General features: G+C 42.2%; 1 protein-coding gene across 1 annotated transcript; it reads right to left on the bottom strand.

The window, feature by feature from the left end:
• Window positions 1-386: 386 nt before the first annotated feature.
• stox1 (storkhead box 1) lies at window positions 387-18,485 on the bottom strand. Its single transcript, XM_026354690.1, has 4 exons — window positions 17,978-18,485; window positions 4,891-5,043; window positions 1,766-4,433; window positions 387-1,164 (listed from the first exon to the last, which is right to left on the bottom strand). Exons 1-4 carry the CDS (start codon window positions 18,306-18,308, stop codon window positions 1,011-1,013), a joined length of 3,306 nt encoding a protein of 1,101 aa, XP_026210475.1. The 5' UTR covers window positions 18,309-18,485; the 3' UTR covers window positions 387-1,010.
• Window positions 18,486-18,643: the final 158 nt, after the last annotated feature.

The following is an 18,643-nucleotide window of genomic DNA, read 5'->3' as shown; positions in this document are numbered from 1 at the left end:
CTACTCTGGTTTACATTCCTTCACAGCTGGAGGTCAGGTTGTCTGTAGAGGTAGACGCTCAAGGTTGGGATTCGCTGTCACCGCAACCTTCACAGATATTAACAGCTTATCAGTGGAGCGGTGTCTGGTTTACCTCACGGATACCTAGATGGGGGGGATTTAAAGTGCTCTTTTAAGCTGCTGTAAATGTCTAGTATCTCAACAGGTGATTCACGCACAGTGTGTGAGGATATATAAAATATGGGACCACTTGAAGTACAGCTGTAAAGTCTGACACAATTCAATATCAGGTTGTTGTTTTTGATATTGTCATAGGTGTTAATACACATATTTTTGCATTGAGTTCCTCGTAAGTGATGATTGTAGATGTGCAGGAAAAAAAAAGAAATGCTTCTCAGTAGTAGGCTTTATTAAAATTCAGTACAGCATCTTCCTAAACTTTGTCCTCAGTGAATTTGCAGACTGTAATTTTTTAAAATTTCACTAAATCCTCCAGTAAAAGCAATGCTAATTCAGCAATTCAGAATAAAAGTTTTGTTCTGTTCAGGAGAAAGAAATCAGAAAAAATCACTTAAAGGGAGCAATCTCATAACAAGAAAGACACTTTGCTTGACATAAACAATTTTATTTGGAGTAACTGCTACATGTGAAAAAAGGAAACACTAGGACATGTTATTGCTGTTGTGAGCATTTTTACTAATGAGATGCAAACTACAAGTATGTCACAAAAAGGATTCAGTACACCCTGAACTTAACAGCACATACACAGAGTCCATAGTTCATGAATGAATAATTTGAAGCATATTACATCTAAAATATTTTATAAAAGGAAAAAAAAAATTTACTGTACATTTGTACACAGACCTTTGAAAGGCATCAATATGTGGAGGTGAGCAACAGAGTGTGAATTCTCCTCGTTAGATGTGTTTCTGACTGTAACAGTTGCATAGGACTGGAGGTCCGAGCTCACAATTTTGGCCTTAATTGAGCTGCATGAAGACTCAGACGTACTAAACGTTCATGACAGGAGTTAGCTGGAGCAGCGAGCTCTGCGGTCGCATGGTATTGCTTTTCGAATGCAGTTTCTCCAGGTTTTGTAAAAAGCCTCTTCTCTTGAGACCCTCAAGAATGACAGTGTTGCTGGAGGCCAGACTGACACGGGTCCTGTAGGGGAGAAAGGTGGAATGAGGTTGATATTGAACCAAGTCACGTGTTCAAACAGTCCATCTGGGGTGCACAGCGGTTCGACGTCAGTAAAGAAGTCTTTTCTTCCTCTTTGATTATAACATGAAACATTTAAGTGCTGCACAGCAGTTACACATAATTATCAAAATGACTCCCTTCTGTCCAAATAGTGGATGCTATTATTGGTCGCAAGGTGTTTGTTCAGCTTTATTGCAATTTACTTTAAAGAAAAAAACACAAACGTGGAGAAAGGCCAGCCGCTGACATGTAACCCACAGGTTAACTAACCTCAGTACAGTGTTTATTTTGCCTGTCTCTCACGCTCCTTCAGAATAGGATAGAGTGGTGGTGGGCTCGCAGCGGGAACGATAAGGCCTTAGCTTTAGGTGTGAACTGGTTAAACACTTGCCTATGGGATTGGTAACATTTCTTTATTTTCTCATAACTTTTATCAGGCTGTGTTAGCTGTGTAACTTTCAGGAACTTCAAGGGGTTTGAGGCGAACTATAATGAAATGGAAACACAATATCGCAGTATATTATTACCTCTAATATGTACAATTATAAAGAGAGGCACTCACCGAGGAGAATCTATACCACTGTCTCCTGTGATGCTCTGGTTCTCTCCCATTTCCACCACTTCTCCGGTTTTTGCCCCTTTGGCTCCACTGATCCTGCCCAGAACAGCTGTGTGGGTCTGAGGAACGCCCGTCTCGTCCAACTCGCCCCGCTGAACCTCCTCCGCCTCAGCTGCCCATTGAGCAGATTCACCATCACCCTCATCGGCCGACTTACGGACAGTCTCCGTGTCTGATTCTAGCTCACTAGTCTGGCAGTAGTCAAAAATGCTACTGTCTGCAAGTTCAGCGGATTCAGAACAGTCAAAATGAAGGTTGACCCCATGTTGTCGCTCCCCCTGGATCAACGTGCCTTGCCTGGGAGTAGATTCCCCGTGGCCTTCTGCTGATTTTGTCCTGTGATGGCAATTATAGAGTCTCAATGTGGTCTCTCCCGGCCTGGTGGGGCTGAGAGAAGCCTCCCTCTTGGTCAAGGCAACTTGTTGGTGGTGAAATTTGGAATTATAATAGCAACTGTGGTGTCCCTGATACTGCAGATCAGTTTCACGATTATGGCAAACCAACTGTTGGCCATGGTAGTCTGCTATGTCCGTTTGGTACACATTTGCAGCGTCAATAATCTCCTCCTCATTAAGACACAAGGAGCTGCAGGCATCTTCCTCCTCCTCATCATGTGTTCTCTGATAGAGCCTATAGTCGTCTTCTAAGAAGCCGTCTGTTCCTGTTACTGAGGGAGTGCTGTCAGCTATCACTTCCTGCGCTTCTCCATGGCTCAAGGCCCTTTGCTCTCTACTGTTGATAGCGATGGATTTGATCTCTTGTTGTTCCGGTGTGGTAGCAGTTTCGCAGGTCTGCCTGGGTGAAAAGATCTCATCAGGCCTCTGAACATCATCCCTTTGTGTGCAGGAGAGCTTGAGGGAGTGTGTCCGCTGTAAAGATGGCTTGGGCCAGGGCAGAGTTACCTCATATGAGTGGTGTGTGACTGATTTGTAAGGATGTGTAGGTGGAATTACATTATTATTGGAGTATTGTTGGATGTTCGAGAGCCGATCATCTGGGGCTTGGCTGTGGACTGGTACACTGTTGTACTCTGATTCCTGTAAAGGTCTATTATTGCCTTCCCTCTCCCAGCACTCCTTACTGTTTCCCTCCCTCTGATGTCGGACCTTGTCGTCTATCCTGAGAGTGCTGCTCTGTGGGTAGGCTGAGCTGTAATCCAGTGGCAGCTCTCTGTTAAGATTTGAGTCTGCTTGGAGCAGGTCATCAGCAGTAAAGTCCCTCTCATCGACACAGTCATACCTGTTCTCGGACGTTGGGGATTTTGCTGCATGCTCTCCAGCTGCTGTAATGACTTTGGCCCGATGCGGGTCCCAAGATTTGGAGCGGTGACTCGCACGTTCCTTTCTCCCTGGCCCTGAAGCCTTGCTCTCTCTCACCTCTCGTCTTCTATGCTCTCTGTTGTTGGCAACAGGGATTATAGTCTCCGCATCTTTGACTGGACAAGTCTGGAAAAGGTTTTCAATGCGTTTTTTATGAAGAGATTTTGCCTCAAAAGCTCCACCTTCTTCCATTTGATCTGGTTCATCAACAGGGATTTCCACTCTAAGCTGAGTTGGTATCATATCGGCCCCCTCAGGATATTCGTCGGCACATATGGGAGCCTTGCTCTTCACCCTCTCCTTCTCCCTTTCCCTCTGCTTCTCTCTGGATGAGTGAGCCCTCCTCTTGCTGCGAGAGGCCTTTGGAGCAGATTTTCTCCCTGCCCCTGCCTTAGAGGAGTGATGATGCCTGGGTTTTGAAAAACTTAGGATCTCAGTAGACATTCCCTTGTCTACTCCTTTATCCTCTTTATCCACCCCCCTGTCCAACACTCTGTCTATCCCCCTCTCCCTCCTTTCTTCCAGCTTCTTCATTAGGACTGTGTGTCGTGTTAAGTTGTCCACAGTCAGTTCAGGATTGATGCGTTTGATGATGGCATGCTCCAGGTCACGGGGCAAGTTGTTCAGGTCGTCCTCGTCTCTAACTGGCCACTCCTCTGGAGGAAACTGGCCTGAGAATGACACATACTCCTTCTTTGGTTTCTCTTTTTTACCTGCATTCCTCCGAAACAAGCTGAGCCCAAACTTTCTACCGGGTTTATTGTCTTTGTCTTTGCGGCCTGTGGCAGTAGTAGTGGCTGTCGTTTTGCTGACCTCACTAGCCTGGCAGTCTGCTGCTGTGGAGGTAGACTGATGTTGTACTGTGGGTTTGTGATCTAAAGGACGGGGCCACTTTAAGCTCTTGCCTGTGCATTCACTTATGGAAACAGAGACAGAATGCTGGTCTGGGACGGTGGAAGGAGGGACAGTGGCCGATGCAGTAGTGGAAGGGATGTTGGTGGATGTTTGGAGAGGGCTGAAGCAGCTGCAAGACTTGCAGTGCGCCACTGGGAGTGTTTGCGCGGTCTTAATACAGGCGTCGTTGCTCAATAGATAAGTAATAGGCGGAGGTGAAGGAGGATCATCGGCTGATCCTGAAGTCCACCAGTTCTTTTCTCGGACCATGTTATTGGTGATGAAATAGGTCTGAGGGGTGACAATGAAGTAGCCCTCACCTGTATGGTAAATCTTGCGCTCTTTGATGAGAGTGCCTAGGGCATTGTAGAGGATGTCCTGAGTGGGGATGGTTATCCCTGAGACACAAAGAAAGAGAAAAAGGTGTTAAGGAGAAAAGACAGGTAAGAGGAAAACTGTGTTTGGTTTAAGACTATAATAAAACAGAAAATCATGGTTTATTTCTATGTGTGTCCAAACTTTTGACCGATAGTGTATATAAACACATGCATTCAAAAGGCAACAGGTGGCTGTGTGCAGGACTATTTCTTAGTTACTTTTACTGTGTATAGTCTGGCTACCCCTCATTAAATGACTTCAACTGCTACTGTTATTTATGTATACATTAATTAAACAAAATACAATGTGTTAGTTATTTCAGGGATTTTGGTAGGTGGATTTTACCATGTTTAAACAGAGTTAGAGTAGACATTCTCTGTGTTTTGCTTCTTCTTAGTACAAATCTAATGCTCAACAAAGTGTCTAAAATACTCTATAAACTCTAAAATACTAAATTAGGCACATATCATTGATCACCTGGGTGGGCTTTGCTCATGTAGTTGACAAGTGCTTCCTGGTTGACAGTAATCTGGGAAGAGTTCATATCAGAGATGACTGAGCACAACACCTCAGCCAAGGGAATGAACTGGGACTGGGTGACAGGGAACATCTGCACCGGGGACAAGTCACCTGAAAAACACACACACACACACACACCAGCAGATAATTGAGTAAAACAGGTGGGCTGGCTTCAGTACACACAAACGCACATTGGTTAAAGAGCTCTCTCTCTGACTTGGACTGCAAGTGAAAACAACTCAAAGTACTGAAGCTGAAATTCCTCTGCTAACCACCTTCTAAATCATGACCAAGGTGGTCTATTTATGTGAGTTACATGAACCATGCCTCACTGCTTTTGAAATTCCATCAGTACTGGGACAGACCACAGAATTCTTTTACTCCCACAGAAATGACCACAGGTCTGCCTGCTGGGCAGATCAGATATCCTGCCCCCCATATCATAAGGTCCTACACGTCTAGGAGGTCCCCTTAGACAAACATATTGCTGAAAGTAAGAGACACCAAGAAAGAAGACAGTCGTGGAAATATTTGTCTTGGTAAAAATTGTATGAAATTTATTTTTTGTTTGTTTACCCAGCAAAATCACACCAATCTGCACGACTCTGTGTGCTGACACAGTGTTTCTATGACATTAAAACAAGCTGTGAGAGCCCATTAGACACAAGCCAGAAGGCTTTTGGACTATAAAGCCAAGCTGCTTTTGAAGCTAATCAGACATTTTCAAATTATTTCATCTTCGTAACAACAGCAATACCCATATTGTCACACACAAACAAATGTGATTAAAGCGGTGGTTAATGTTTTTTGCAAGCAAAGCAGTTTTTTGGAAAGCCTAAAGTGAAGAGAGCAGGATGAGTTTGGTAGTGACTCATTCTGTATGTATGTATGTATGAATGTCTACAATCAGTCTTATTCTATTAACATGGTGAGATTGAGTCACTACCAAACTCACCCTCACCATGTTAATAGAATAAGACTGAATTTAGACATTCATACAGTTACTCCATAAGTTATCTTGTTCAGAGACACAGAAAACTCATAGTATCAGACTGTGTGTGTATGTCTAGCTTTTTTAGTTCATTGCACATGAAGGCAAATAAATGTTTTTTTCAAACAAGGAGAGGAAACTACGAAACGAATGACTTAATTAGTTGCACAAAATTTCTTGGTTCAACCCAAATTCTTTAAAAGACATAAAACAAAGTCACTACCATTGATTACATACATTATGCTGCATTTTTAAACCCACTGGGGTTAAGGTAGTGCACAGGCATACTATTAGAAATATTTTCCTTACATATAAGACCTTAGTTGGTTAGATTTAGAGCTTAGTTGAAATGTTTCAGTGAACATTTGAAATACTTGGTACTAGTTTGATAAGGTTATGGTTGGATAAGAATGTGGATAGGACTTTTGTTGCTGTTTTGTTTGAGATCCCACTATGTTGCTTAAAAAATGCATCATAAAACCCAGACTAATAACACAAAGGAGAAACACAGAAATGTTTTCTTAGCTCATGCAGACTTTAATGAAACTGTGTTGTTTTTCCTTTTATGATTTTAAACATTAATATACTTCCATCAGTGTCTGAATTTGGACTGTTCCTCCACAAAAACACAAACTACACAAAGAGTGATGTTTGCTAATGAGAAATGAGCTCCATGAAAGCAGTAAAACACACCAGATCCCGCTGCTGATGAATGATTAGCATCTGGGCTGGGTTAACACAAACTCCTTTCATATGAACAACAGACACAAGGGCATGAATACAACCTTACCCACAGGACTGGAAAATTGGTTTTAGTTAATCAGCTACAACACATTAATGTAAGATGGGTGAAATAAGTGTAGGTGGAAAAAAAAACAGCTAAAACAAACACGGACACCAACAAATGAAAACACTCACACATCACACGCCCCCTCCTGCTATTTTATTTGCTATCAGACATATCCAGTGCAACCATGAATGTGATAAATACCACACACATATAATAAATTGATCAATAAAGCCAACTGGAGCTTTAACTTGTTTTATAGACAGTCACATTTTAACCACGTACGTGTGAATTCATACTTAAGATCCAACATATGATGTGTTTGACTGTGTAACAGTCTCCACACAATCTTTCAAGGTCACACTTGATGTAAACTAAACATTTACAACCCTCGTACTTGAACCACTTATATCTGAAGCAGCAAAAATAAATGACTATTCAAATATCTGTCATAGTAAAACGTGAAAAACAACAACAGTCACAGGTACCACAATCACATACTGATAAATATATTCAAGTGTACCATTAACCTTTGTATGTGAAAGATGCTTTATGCTGGCTGATATATATTTATGTTAATACTATTAATTCTGGGTTTATTTCAATTAAAAATGTTTATCACCAGTAAGCAACATGTAAAGTCAATAAAATGACTATTATGAGCGCAGTGAGAACGTTTAAGGCGCATAAGTCTCACAGACGGGGGTTCTTTCTTTATAAAACTGATCCGATGACACACGGAGGGATTGTAAAAAAACATCTGCCTTCCCCCGACTCCGACAGAAGACGTTAATCTGACTAAACCCCAGAGCGGATATCTCAATAGCAGTCTCCTTGGGCAGTGAATTAGTGCTGCTGACTTAGCTTCTCATTGTTGTTAGTTTCCTATATAGGAATGTCTGGCAGGCTGTCCACATAGCAACCACTTATATCCACCGTCAACAATCAAAAGGCCAGCCAGGGCTGTCAGAGGAAGGGAAGGCAAATAATAAATGCCTCCATCATATACTAATGACAAAACGTCTCCTGAAAAAGATTTCTTTACTGTGTTGAGCAGTGTTATCTGCTTTAACCAAGTCCTAGTTCTAAGCAGGATATCCTGTCGGCCACCTGCCGGCATGATCTGTACTCCTAAAGGAGTTCATGTGCAGACAGAGGTTCAAGTTTCCCACATGTCTTCTACTTATTTGTGGCTGCGGCATTGGTTAAAAAATTAAACAGAGAAGTGAGACAAAAACTCAGTTTGAGCAGTTTGTGTGAAGGAAAAAGTTGCTATAATAGAAAGGATGGGCCAGACGGAGGTTTAGTGTTTATTGAGGCTACATTAGCAGGCGTGACCATCGGGGAGGTTCGCTGTTGTATCCGTCTTCTCTCCAGGGGAAACGGACCTCTGTGCTCATGTAATCTAAGCCCGGGCCACCGACATTACACCCTTTGTCATACACAGCATGAATACCCGGCTGGGCGCCATGGCAACCAAACCGTGTGCCACAAGGAAGAAGGAGGAAAACAGCCGCCAGAGAGTCAAACAGGAGACTTGTCTGAGGAGGAGTCAATATAACCCTTTGAGAAAAGCTCCACCAATTTCTTTTACACGTCAAAGTCTGTTTAAAGTCATCTTTGGCCCTGAAAAAAGCTTTGCCAAGGAAATAACTCTTTATTATTGTGACATTATAACTCTATAATAATGTCACTTCAATGTCACCTCAGGGTTGCATACTACAAATTTAGAGAAAGAGTGACTTACAACATGAGAGTGTTTATCAGGTCTAAATCTGCCATTATGCTCCATCAGCATTGATCACTGGTTAGTTAATTAGTTTAAACAATATCCTCCCTATACCTCCTCCCAGTACTTTACTTGATTCAGCATATAAACAAGAAGTAGAAATATTCTTTTTTTAAAATACCAAATCTCATCTTACTCTGGAAGCAATTTTGTATCTTAGTGAGAAATGTTTGTATGTCGATCTGGACTAAATGAGATCCTTGCAACTTTATGTAACAAGTCTGAATTTTTAGTTTAATGGTATTCACCACAGTACTAAAACAAAGCCACAAAGCTCCCACCATTCTTCTGCTCCATGCAGAGCTAAAAAACATGTATTTCTTCCCACGTTATATACTTTCCATGTCAGAATAAACTGCTGCCAGGGGGATAAAAATGAAGCTGACTGCTCAGATTGTTGATATGATTGACAAAGACCTTCTCTCCATTATCCCCACTGAGATGTTTCTGGCTGCTGACGCTGATCAATGCCACATGTATTCACAGTGCTGTGTTTGCTGGCGTCAGAGCCGCATGAGTCCCATTTGTCATGTGATTGCATTACCTCCAGGCTCTTAGTATATCAATATTAAGACACCATGATATACAGTAGATACTTTAGATTTTAATTAGCTGCATATATTCAGATTATAATTGAGATTTTATTTTCAAACTGAACATAGAAGCGGCAAATATTCAAATAGCAACGTGAGTGCAGCAATAAGATGACCAAAATCATACAAATTATGGGACGTCTGAATTCCTGCAGCAATAATAAATGGGTAGATGAAAGGGGCATTTATTAGCCGTGGGATCTGGCATCTAAAGTGTGGAAGTACTAGTTCATCATTAAACACACACCTTGTTAACACCGTACAACACACAGACCTCCTATAATTAAACGTGTTGGATATGATGTGTACAGTAAATGAGGGGAGGCTTAGCTTTGATCATAAACACACAACTACACAAACAGACATTAATACAAAACACATTAGTTATTTTGCTGGCATTTCAAATATTTTACTGACATTTCTCTAACTAGTGATCTTCTGTATGTGTTCTAGGGATGTCAGTGTCAGGCTCATTGGTACAGACTGAAATATCTCAAAATGACTAGATGGACTGCCACTAAATTGGGAAGCCTTACATATACTGTATTCATGGTACCCAGGAGAATCCACTAGAGGAAAAACCAGAATCCTCTGGTCTGTCCTCTTGTGGCGCCATTAGACTTTTGGTGACATGTCTCAATAAGCTATTAGACAGTTTGGAGGCAGCTGTTCATGTCCCAAGAGGGTAAATTAAATTACGTAATTTAACTAGTTATGCATTTTCTAAAGAACCATAGGAATAAAGAGGTTTGCACAATTTGTGACAGGCTCTAATCTTTGATCTAGGTAAAATCTTACCTAAAAACTGAAACATCAGGCAATCCCATAGTTCTCCTGGAAATGTACAGTCACAGACACACACCATCTTATCTCAACCTGCTCTCGTCTAATCTTTTAGGCTCCACTAGGCAAACAGGCTAATCTTCTCTCTTCCTCATTAAAGACACACTGCATGGCATTCAATATGAACTTGAGGCCTGCCCAAACTGCAAAATCCCTCCCATTCTCCCATCGACTGAGCCCTGGTGAAGGACATGCTTAGGTGACTTTGGGGGCTGTAAGTGAACGATCTGAATTACGTCTGTGGTGAGACAATGTCAAACATTCATACAGTGAGATTCAGTATAATGGGAAGGGATGCAAGCTGTAATTTATGCCACGAGGCTCTCGCAGTCCCACGGCCACCTCCCTTTGTTTTAGTTTTTTTGGTACAGAAGGTCTCCAAGAAGCCGCCCTCCCCTCCTTGTGTGTGTTTGCATCACACTTTTTAACCATGGTTTACGAGTTTGTGTCTTTGACTCCCATAGAGCACACAGATGTGGGCGGGGCAGCTAAATGGCCCAATAAATGGAGTGAAAAGATCCCTTCAGAGAGCAATCACAGCCCAAATGTCCCAACAAACTTGCCTCGCCCAGTCTAACAACACTACCCTTTAGTGTGGACAATGGCCGTATATATTGCACCAAAATGTCTGCAACAAATCTATAGTTGATACTTAAAAACATCCATCAATCAATAATAATAAAATAGAAAGACTGAGCCATCTTTCATTTTACGGCCTTACTGATTGATTCCCAACAATATAACCAAGATTTCTGTCCAAATGTGAAGGCATAAAGTAAATATTTAATCAGGTCCACTGACTTGTCCAGAATCTCAGACTGCCTGTGTTTAAATATTAAGTGAAGCAATGAATGTGGGAGGAAAACAGTAAAAACTGGACTGTGCCCTCTTTGTAATCAGTGTGTGAGAAAATCTGCCTGTTGGCAGGTTGGAGTGGCAGTCTGGGGAACCTTCTGCATTACCTCCAGTTTAGGCCAATTGTCAAGATATGAACACTGACTTCTGTATTCATTATTCAGCAGAGGAACAGATACAAAACCTCTGAGTAATGAAGAGAAACACAGGCTCCGTGTTGACTCGCATCACCATAGAAACCTTTACTGTGGCGGCGACCTGCCACATGCAATACAAAGCCAAAGAAAAAGAAGAAACAGCAGCAGACGTGTATGGGTACCAAAAATCTAGCTATAGCCTTGAGAAGCACTTTCCAAAAATCAACCCTTTAACATTTAACGCGCACTGGCAGTAAAGTATAAGCAGCCTGTGACTAAGCTTCTCAAACCAATATTCACAGCGCTTAAAAAAATCTATGCTCTCAAAGTTGGTCATTACACAGCTTGGCTGCAAATCCCTGAAGCTGTACTGCCATTAAATACTTTCTATTTTACCATCTGATTCACAGTAACCACTACGTGACTAATGATCTAGCTCATACTATAAAAACTAAAGTGCCCTGGTAGTGAACTAAACAGAACAGTAATCCTGTCATCATGCTCTTGTGAAAAAGGGGGACACCTGACCAGGTGTTAAACAAAAGAGCATGTAGACTGGACTGTATTTAAAGCACTACTTAGACTAGTATTTTCCAATCTTTATTCCTCCTCAGACGCCCCAACATTTCTGGTTCTTGTCTGCTTTCATAAACCCCGGAATCTGCCGGTAACTTTTCTGCCAGATGCCTGGTAAGTATAGTCCATTTAAATGTGGACCACGGTACCTTTCCTTTGTTCTCTTACAACACGCTGCAGTGACACTACAGTGTATCCAAGTCCTTGGCCTCCTCTTATGTCACAAACTTCTGAATAAGTATCTTAGCTTGCTCCAGACCTAATGTGTTTAAGATTAAACCATTTACATTTCATCTTAGGAGAAATTTGAAAAGTAAACTATTGAGACGATCGTTGCACTTTCATAACAATTGAGTACTTGAGCACTCAAAATTATCTCCACATATCCCGAGATATCCTGACTTCTAGTCCCTTGTGTAAATAATTATTTGATTTTGGCTGTATTTATTTACTTTGGATAAAATAAACAGTATTTGTATGTTAACACCATATATATTTAATGAAAATGATAATAATGGTCAATGTTTCTTTAAAAGATCATATTAATCTACCAACTCCTACCCTGTGTCTTAGCTGTATTTTTTTTTCCCATTTGCAAAACCAAATGAATAATTATGATTTATTCCAGATTATTTTACTATACAATTTACTCCAGTAGGGGTCCTTAGGCAAGACCTCCTTACATTTACCCTCGCTTTGTATAAAAGCGTCTGCCAAATAACTACATGTAAATGTAGATTAATGAAAGTTGGAGGACTGTGGTTGAGAAAAACAAACACTGCAAAAGCTTTTATTTTTTTTAAATGTAATAAACTTACAGCAAATCACTTTGCTAATAATTCCAATCCTGTGGAAAATATGATTTTCCAGCGTGTGCATGGTTCACCTCAGATCTATTTTATTCAAGACAAGGAAAAAAGCTTTGTCAGACTTTCTGCTGACTCTCTCGACTGGATAAGCCACCCGCCACCAAAAAACACATAATCTAAACACGGTTTCCAGAGGATCCACAACGATAAATTAAGACTGATGGCACTCATTGGTTGCAGATGAAACCTATTTCCTCCTGTTTAACCAAGTTCAAGGTGCAGCAGATTCCTGTGTTTGTTATCCCTGTATTTAGAACAGAGCTCCTGTCGCATGTGGATGCTTCACTCTTGAAATACAATAACACAGCACTCTGCTATCGCATAACTAAAGTTAGCATACCACTGGGTCATAGTAAAATTTCCTGCAATATAGCCTCACTTCTATGTCAACCCATTTATCTGTCCAGAGACTGACTGAAGAGAAGTCCCATGAGGGAAACCCAAACGTCTGCTGACAGGCTGGATAAAGTGAGGGATATAGAAGAAACTCCTCAACTGTTATTGTTGGCACCAGGCCATTTCACCACTCCAAGTGAGCACAATATTAGGGTCGATAAAGAGGCTGACATACCTGATTCACACTGGGGTGAGCTTCCAGTTCAATGGGAAGGGATATGGCTAACAAATGATGTGTTAAGAGGCACACACACACATAGAAACAGTCTGTTTAAGTCTGAAAATAGAGGTCAAGGTTTCCTCATGTCTGAATCGTATAATAAACCATCTTTCACCCATGCAGGAAATAGAAAGCAAAGATGAATTTAGTACAATACAGTAAAAGATAATAGTGGTGACGCTTGTATAATAAGACTGGAGCCTGGTTATCTTATACCAACAATGCACTTTAAGAGACAATTCAAACATTTAACAGAGCTGAACATAAATCATGAATGCTGCTTTTTCTCCAATACATTATGTCAAAAACTTTCGTGATTCAATTAAATGACTCACCAGTCAACTGTTTATATATATAAGATAAATTAAATTAAGTGCAAATCAATACTGAAGTCAGTCATAGGCACATTTACACTGATGTGATTCCACCTGTGTTTTTAAGAAACAGGACTAACCCAACCACTCTCATAATAAAAAGCCTTCATTTCTCTGAGCCTGAACAGCAGTATACACAGTATGTCATAGTATTAGTGGCAAGAGAGCGGCAGAGTGTTTCAACATTATTGTTCGAGAGCACCTCAGATGGTTAGTGGTTAACTTAGTGCAGTAGATCTTAAACAAATGTGCTTCAATGACCGCTTCCCAGTTCATCTGTCTTTAACCAGAAATAAAATACAGAGCAACGGAGCAGAGAGATGCATGGGTAACAGATAAACAGCTGAAACCAAATTAAATACTTATTAGTGCTGAATAAACAGATGATATGCAGTGGATAAAGATGGCCTGTCACACAAATATCTTATTAATGGAGCAATAACTTCCAAAATGACATCCAGAGCAGAGGGACCGATTTAATGACTGAGGCAATAATATATCCTGGAAGAAAATTACTGACTTAGTATTTCTAGAGAGAAGTTGATACTTCTTGAATGGGATTTAACTGAAGCAGCCATTAGTGACATTGCACTTTGAGATAATTAAGACACACACTCGCTTCACTATTCTGCCTCGGTAGCTTCCCCGGGGATAATAGTTACCTAAACAGTTCAAAGTTAGCTATAAATAGTTTAAATTATGGGTAATAGGTTTATGTATTTTGCTAATTTTAGTGAAAGAACTGTAAAAACAGTGGTTAAAAGTAATGACTAGTTTTAAAAGAGCTGTTTATGAATAACTGGTTGAAATGTCTGGTTTCCTCCTCATAATTTGATGAAATAACTGTAATAAATCCACTTGTATTAATAGCGCTACATTAGATCTGCCTTATAATGCATTCACAAGAACATATTTGAAAGATATGATGAGGGGGTATGTCGCACACAACACAGTTAAGGATCCATTGACACAAACACTGACTGGTGAGTGAAGAACACCTGGATACCTGATGTATTTTGCTCTGTTTGTTTGCTAAAAAGCCCTCTGGAGCTTACTGACCTCAAGGTAGCTTGTTAGCAGAAAAGTTGTCACCTTTGACCTGTGCTGCTTAGTTATGACAGGGTGGGCCATTTAAATGTGGTATGGGCCAACAAAGGGATGTCGTGGTTGGTAAGGTAACATCTGGAAGAGTTATGACCACTGACAAACTACCCTCATGAAAGGAGACACCCCTTATATGAAATGGATTTTCACACTTTCAAGTTAAAGTAAAGAGCAGACGTGAGGCTCGCTCAGGAAATGATCTCAAGAGTAAATGAGGCATTTCAGGAATGCTTCGCCACCTCATGGTATAGCGAGTTACAAAAACATACCTTTTAAAAAAGGAAACTTAAAAAGAGCAGCATGAGCATGCACTCGTTTTCAAAATGCTCAAAGACCAATCACCGGTCAAAGGCAGTGTCGTCCACGGTGAAAGTGAGAGGTCTGTACGGAGGTCTCATTCACAGCCATGTCCAGAGGATGAAGGCAGCTTAAAGAGTTTGAATGTAGGGAGGACACAGGACACCTCATTACACCTTTGGCTGACTCCATATAAATGTTTCAGCTTGTGGATCCATGCTCATCCTGCTGCAGGGTCAATGGTGATACTCTGAATAATGCACCACCGGATAACAGCTTCAACAGGAGAGCCCTGGTCAGGGAGGCCTGTTCAGAAGGCATAGTTTGATACATTAGGAAATTCACCTGTTAATCTTCTTGCAGAAACTGGGAGACCATTACAAAGACTGCAAGCAGGACATAACAGCCAAGACAATAAACAACAATTGTCTAGTATTTCCTTCTCATATTTGCTGTCTCCTGTAGGACACCACATCCTGCTTATTGAAAAATATGTCAACTCAAACAGGGTTACTTTCCACCATATCAAGACCTGATTATTCACAGTAATCAGGTTACAGCATGTATATGTAAACACGCCAAATGTCAAGTCGGCAAGAACTAGATCACTCGCATCATTATCAAAATTACTTTACATGTGGGGTGTTATTGTGTAAACGTCTGCTAAATGGAAGAAAAGGGAAGAAGAGACAATTTCAGAGCAAATGAAGAAGAATGAGAAACGCCCTAGAGACACTCATGAGTTGAAGCAGAGGGGTCAATCCCAGTACCAGTGGGGCCCATTCCCACAAGGATAACAACGAAGCCTGTTCATACTCCTCGCCCTGTCTGTATATGTCGGTCTAACCTCACCATGATCCCGTCTCTCCAGCCACCCTCCCCACATCCCGCACACCTACTTTTCTGCACATTCTCCTCATCGGCCCAAAATCTGTCGTCACGCGGCTCTTCAGCACTGACAACCAGACAAAATAGGCATTAATCAAAGCAATTACTGTATGTCTCTTCATGTGGAACCTTTGTATTAAGTGCTTTTAACCAACAAAAAAACGCAGCTTCTTAATTAGCACCTTAACGTTCCCTTTAAAAAACTCCTCACGTCAATAAAGTCGTGTCTCAACCTTCGTCTGGCCTGAGAAAAGGAGACAGGGCTGTTTGAAATTCACTGTAGCCCATAACTCATAACTTCTCTGTTTTGTAGCTGACACTTTTATATCAGGACAATGTCAAGGCCTTTACGTCCATGGCTGATATCAATCTGCAGGTCTGAGTCCCCCGCCGGCCCTGAATCTGTGGGACATTAATCCTAGGTAACAGAAAAGCGTCTGTGGTCGGCAGCCAGTTGCACAGTGATTCACTGCTAACCACTTCTCCGAGAGAAGGCAGTAAACCAGGCTCTGACACTCTGCCAGTGCTGATTTCCATAGAAATGGCTGCAGCGTGAGGTGAAGGATTTGTTAAGGAGGAGAAGGAGGTGACACCTCCACACCCTGACATGCTTGCTTACAAGTTTCTGGTGTGAAACTCAAACACGAAGAGGTGTTGACACCTGCCTTGCATCTGACTGCGAGCTCATGCATATGTGTGTGTGCACCTTTGTGCTGATGCTGTGTATGCTAATAGGCTCGCTCAATATCACCTTTGGCCCATATGGTGTCTGTGTGCTGAGCAGAAGCTTAGGGCCAGAAGTTGTCGCACAGCAGGACGGCAACAATGTCAACCTCCACCCCTCCACCCCCATACCCCCCATCCGTGTGTGGTCTCTTCCTCCCCTTTGCATTCCTCCCTTAACTTGTCTGTGCACTGCTCGGTCTGGAAAGAGCTGACCGAAGTGAGAGAAAGTCAGCAGGTAGGCAGCGGCAAGGAATCGAGACGAAATGCTGCTCAAACAGAGACAGACGCATTGTTGGAAAGACACACCGTGAAACACAGGGACGGCATCTGGACCAAATGGTAACGCAGAGACAATGTGTGTGTTGCTGGGGCACTGCTTCAAGAACCAAAAGGAACCAGCTGCAGCTCAACTATCCTCCCAACATTTGGGAACCCTACCGCTAACTCATATTTTCTGCTGGGAGAGTGGTGGTTTATCACAGACACAACTCCAACAACTGCATTTGATTTAAATGTTCATTATCTTCTTATTACTTACTTATGCATCTGTTAAGGATATACTGTCATTAGGTCTAAACCCACACCCACAGTCATTTACTTCAGCGGCCGGTGATGTCGGGCATTTACAGCCCATGAGATCATGATGCAGGAGGCTGCATAGAGGTTTCCATTCATTGTCTCTGTGCCGCTATATGCATCTGAGGGACGGCCAGAGAAGGGGAGCAATTAAAGGTAATTAGTGGTATGTAAAGCTTTGTTAACAAGCTTTGGTAAACATGACACAGTGTAGACAACAAGGGGGGGGGCGGGGGGCTGCCTGGTCATGCGATCCTCTCAAACACACCAGGCAGTATTTGGGGCAATAAAGGGAGAAAATCATCTCAGACTTTAACAGAGATTGAGAACAACCTGTGGTTTTGTACACACTCTGAAAGTGGTAAAGCTGCTAACATTTCACTGCTTGTGGCAAGACAAGTTGGGCTCTTTACCAATTCCTCATAGGAGTTTTGTGGGAGGAAAATGGCAGTCATTAAAAACAGTAAGCGGACAGACATCACCTTGCCACCTATCATTGCCTGAGGCGTGAGTTTTATGCCTCCACACTTTGCAGCATCCAAGAAATGAAAGAGTGTTTCACGAAGGGCAAAAATATTTGTTCAGTCAAAGAGACACGCTGAAAACGTTGGATTATTTATTCCACAAACACAACAGCTTGTGGATAGAGAAAAGTCAACTTCTGCCATCAGATTTAACTAGATCTTGTGGTAAGTCAGTCTAATTAGTCAGAGGAGTGGGAGGAGGGGTTTTAAGCATGGCAGCTCCATGTTGCTCACTTTACAGCTTTCACACACTTATCTCAAAGTGTGGTAAACAAATGTGATTCTGCAGTGTTCCCTAAGAAAAAACACTCTCCCTTGCATGACTGTGGCTGTTCACTATTGTGTTTTTATTTCCTGTCACCTCCTGTTCACTTGTGTGCGCACTGGATCGCTTTCTGCGTCTCTCCAGACGCATACACTGCCTTTTTACGTTTTGTTTATCAGGTTACACCATCACCGGTGACACTTCTTTTGACAGTAACGTGATCGATGTTACATACCGACAGCTTTAATGAGAAATCCCTTCGGTGACCTCAGCGCCCTGCGCATCCACGCTTCCCTCAGCACCTCCAGGTTGTTTGCGTTCCCTTGAATGAAAAGCACACAGTTTTCCATCCATCCCTGGAAGTACACTTCGGCCATGGCCTTCACTAATCTTTTATTCCAGAAACTGCGCGAGTTTTGCGCTTTAAAGTCCGCAAAAATCTCCCGACCACTCGTGATATTAGCGTTTGCTTTCCCTCCGCCGGCGCACGAACTCTCCTCCTCCGGACCGAAGACTACGGCGAGCGAAGCGGCGGAGAGTTGGACGACCCGCTGCTGGTGAGACATTTTTTTTTTTAATTTTTTTAACACGGTTATCCTTTCCAGAAACGCGCTCTCATGCTAGAAACCACGTGGACTTGTTAAAAGACGCCTCTCCTGTTGAAATCCAAGTGGACGCAGAGTATTTCCGCGCATTCCTCCGGCGTGCGCCTGAATCCTGGAGCGACTGATCCGCAGGACGTGCGGCTGGTTTCTCTGAGCTTCTCTGAGGAGGAGGAGGAGGAGGAGGAGGAGGAGGGCTCACCAGCCTGCTGCTGCTGCTGCTGCTGCTGGGACACACAGGTAGACCTCCCACTGACTAGTGGCGCACGCACGCACGCACGCACGCGCGTGCACGTGGC

The sequence above is a fragment of the Anabas testudineus genome, chromosome 15 (assembly GCF_900324465.2).
Source record: "Anabas testudineus chromosome 15, fAnaTes1.2, whole genome shotgun sequence".
NCBI lineage: Eukaryota > Metazoa > Chordata > Actinopteri > Anabantiformes > Anabantidae > Anabas > Anabas testudineus.
This window is presented reverse-complemented; position numbering and strand designations above follow the sequence as displayed.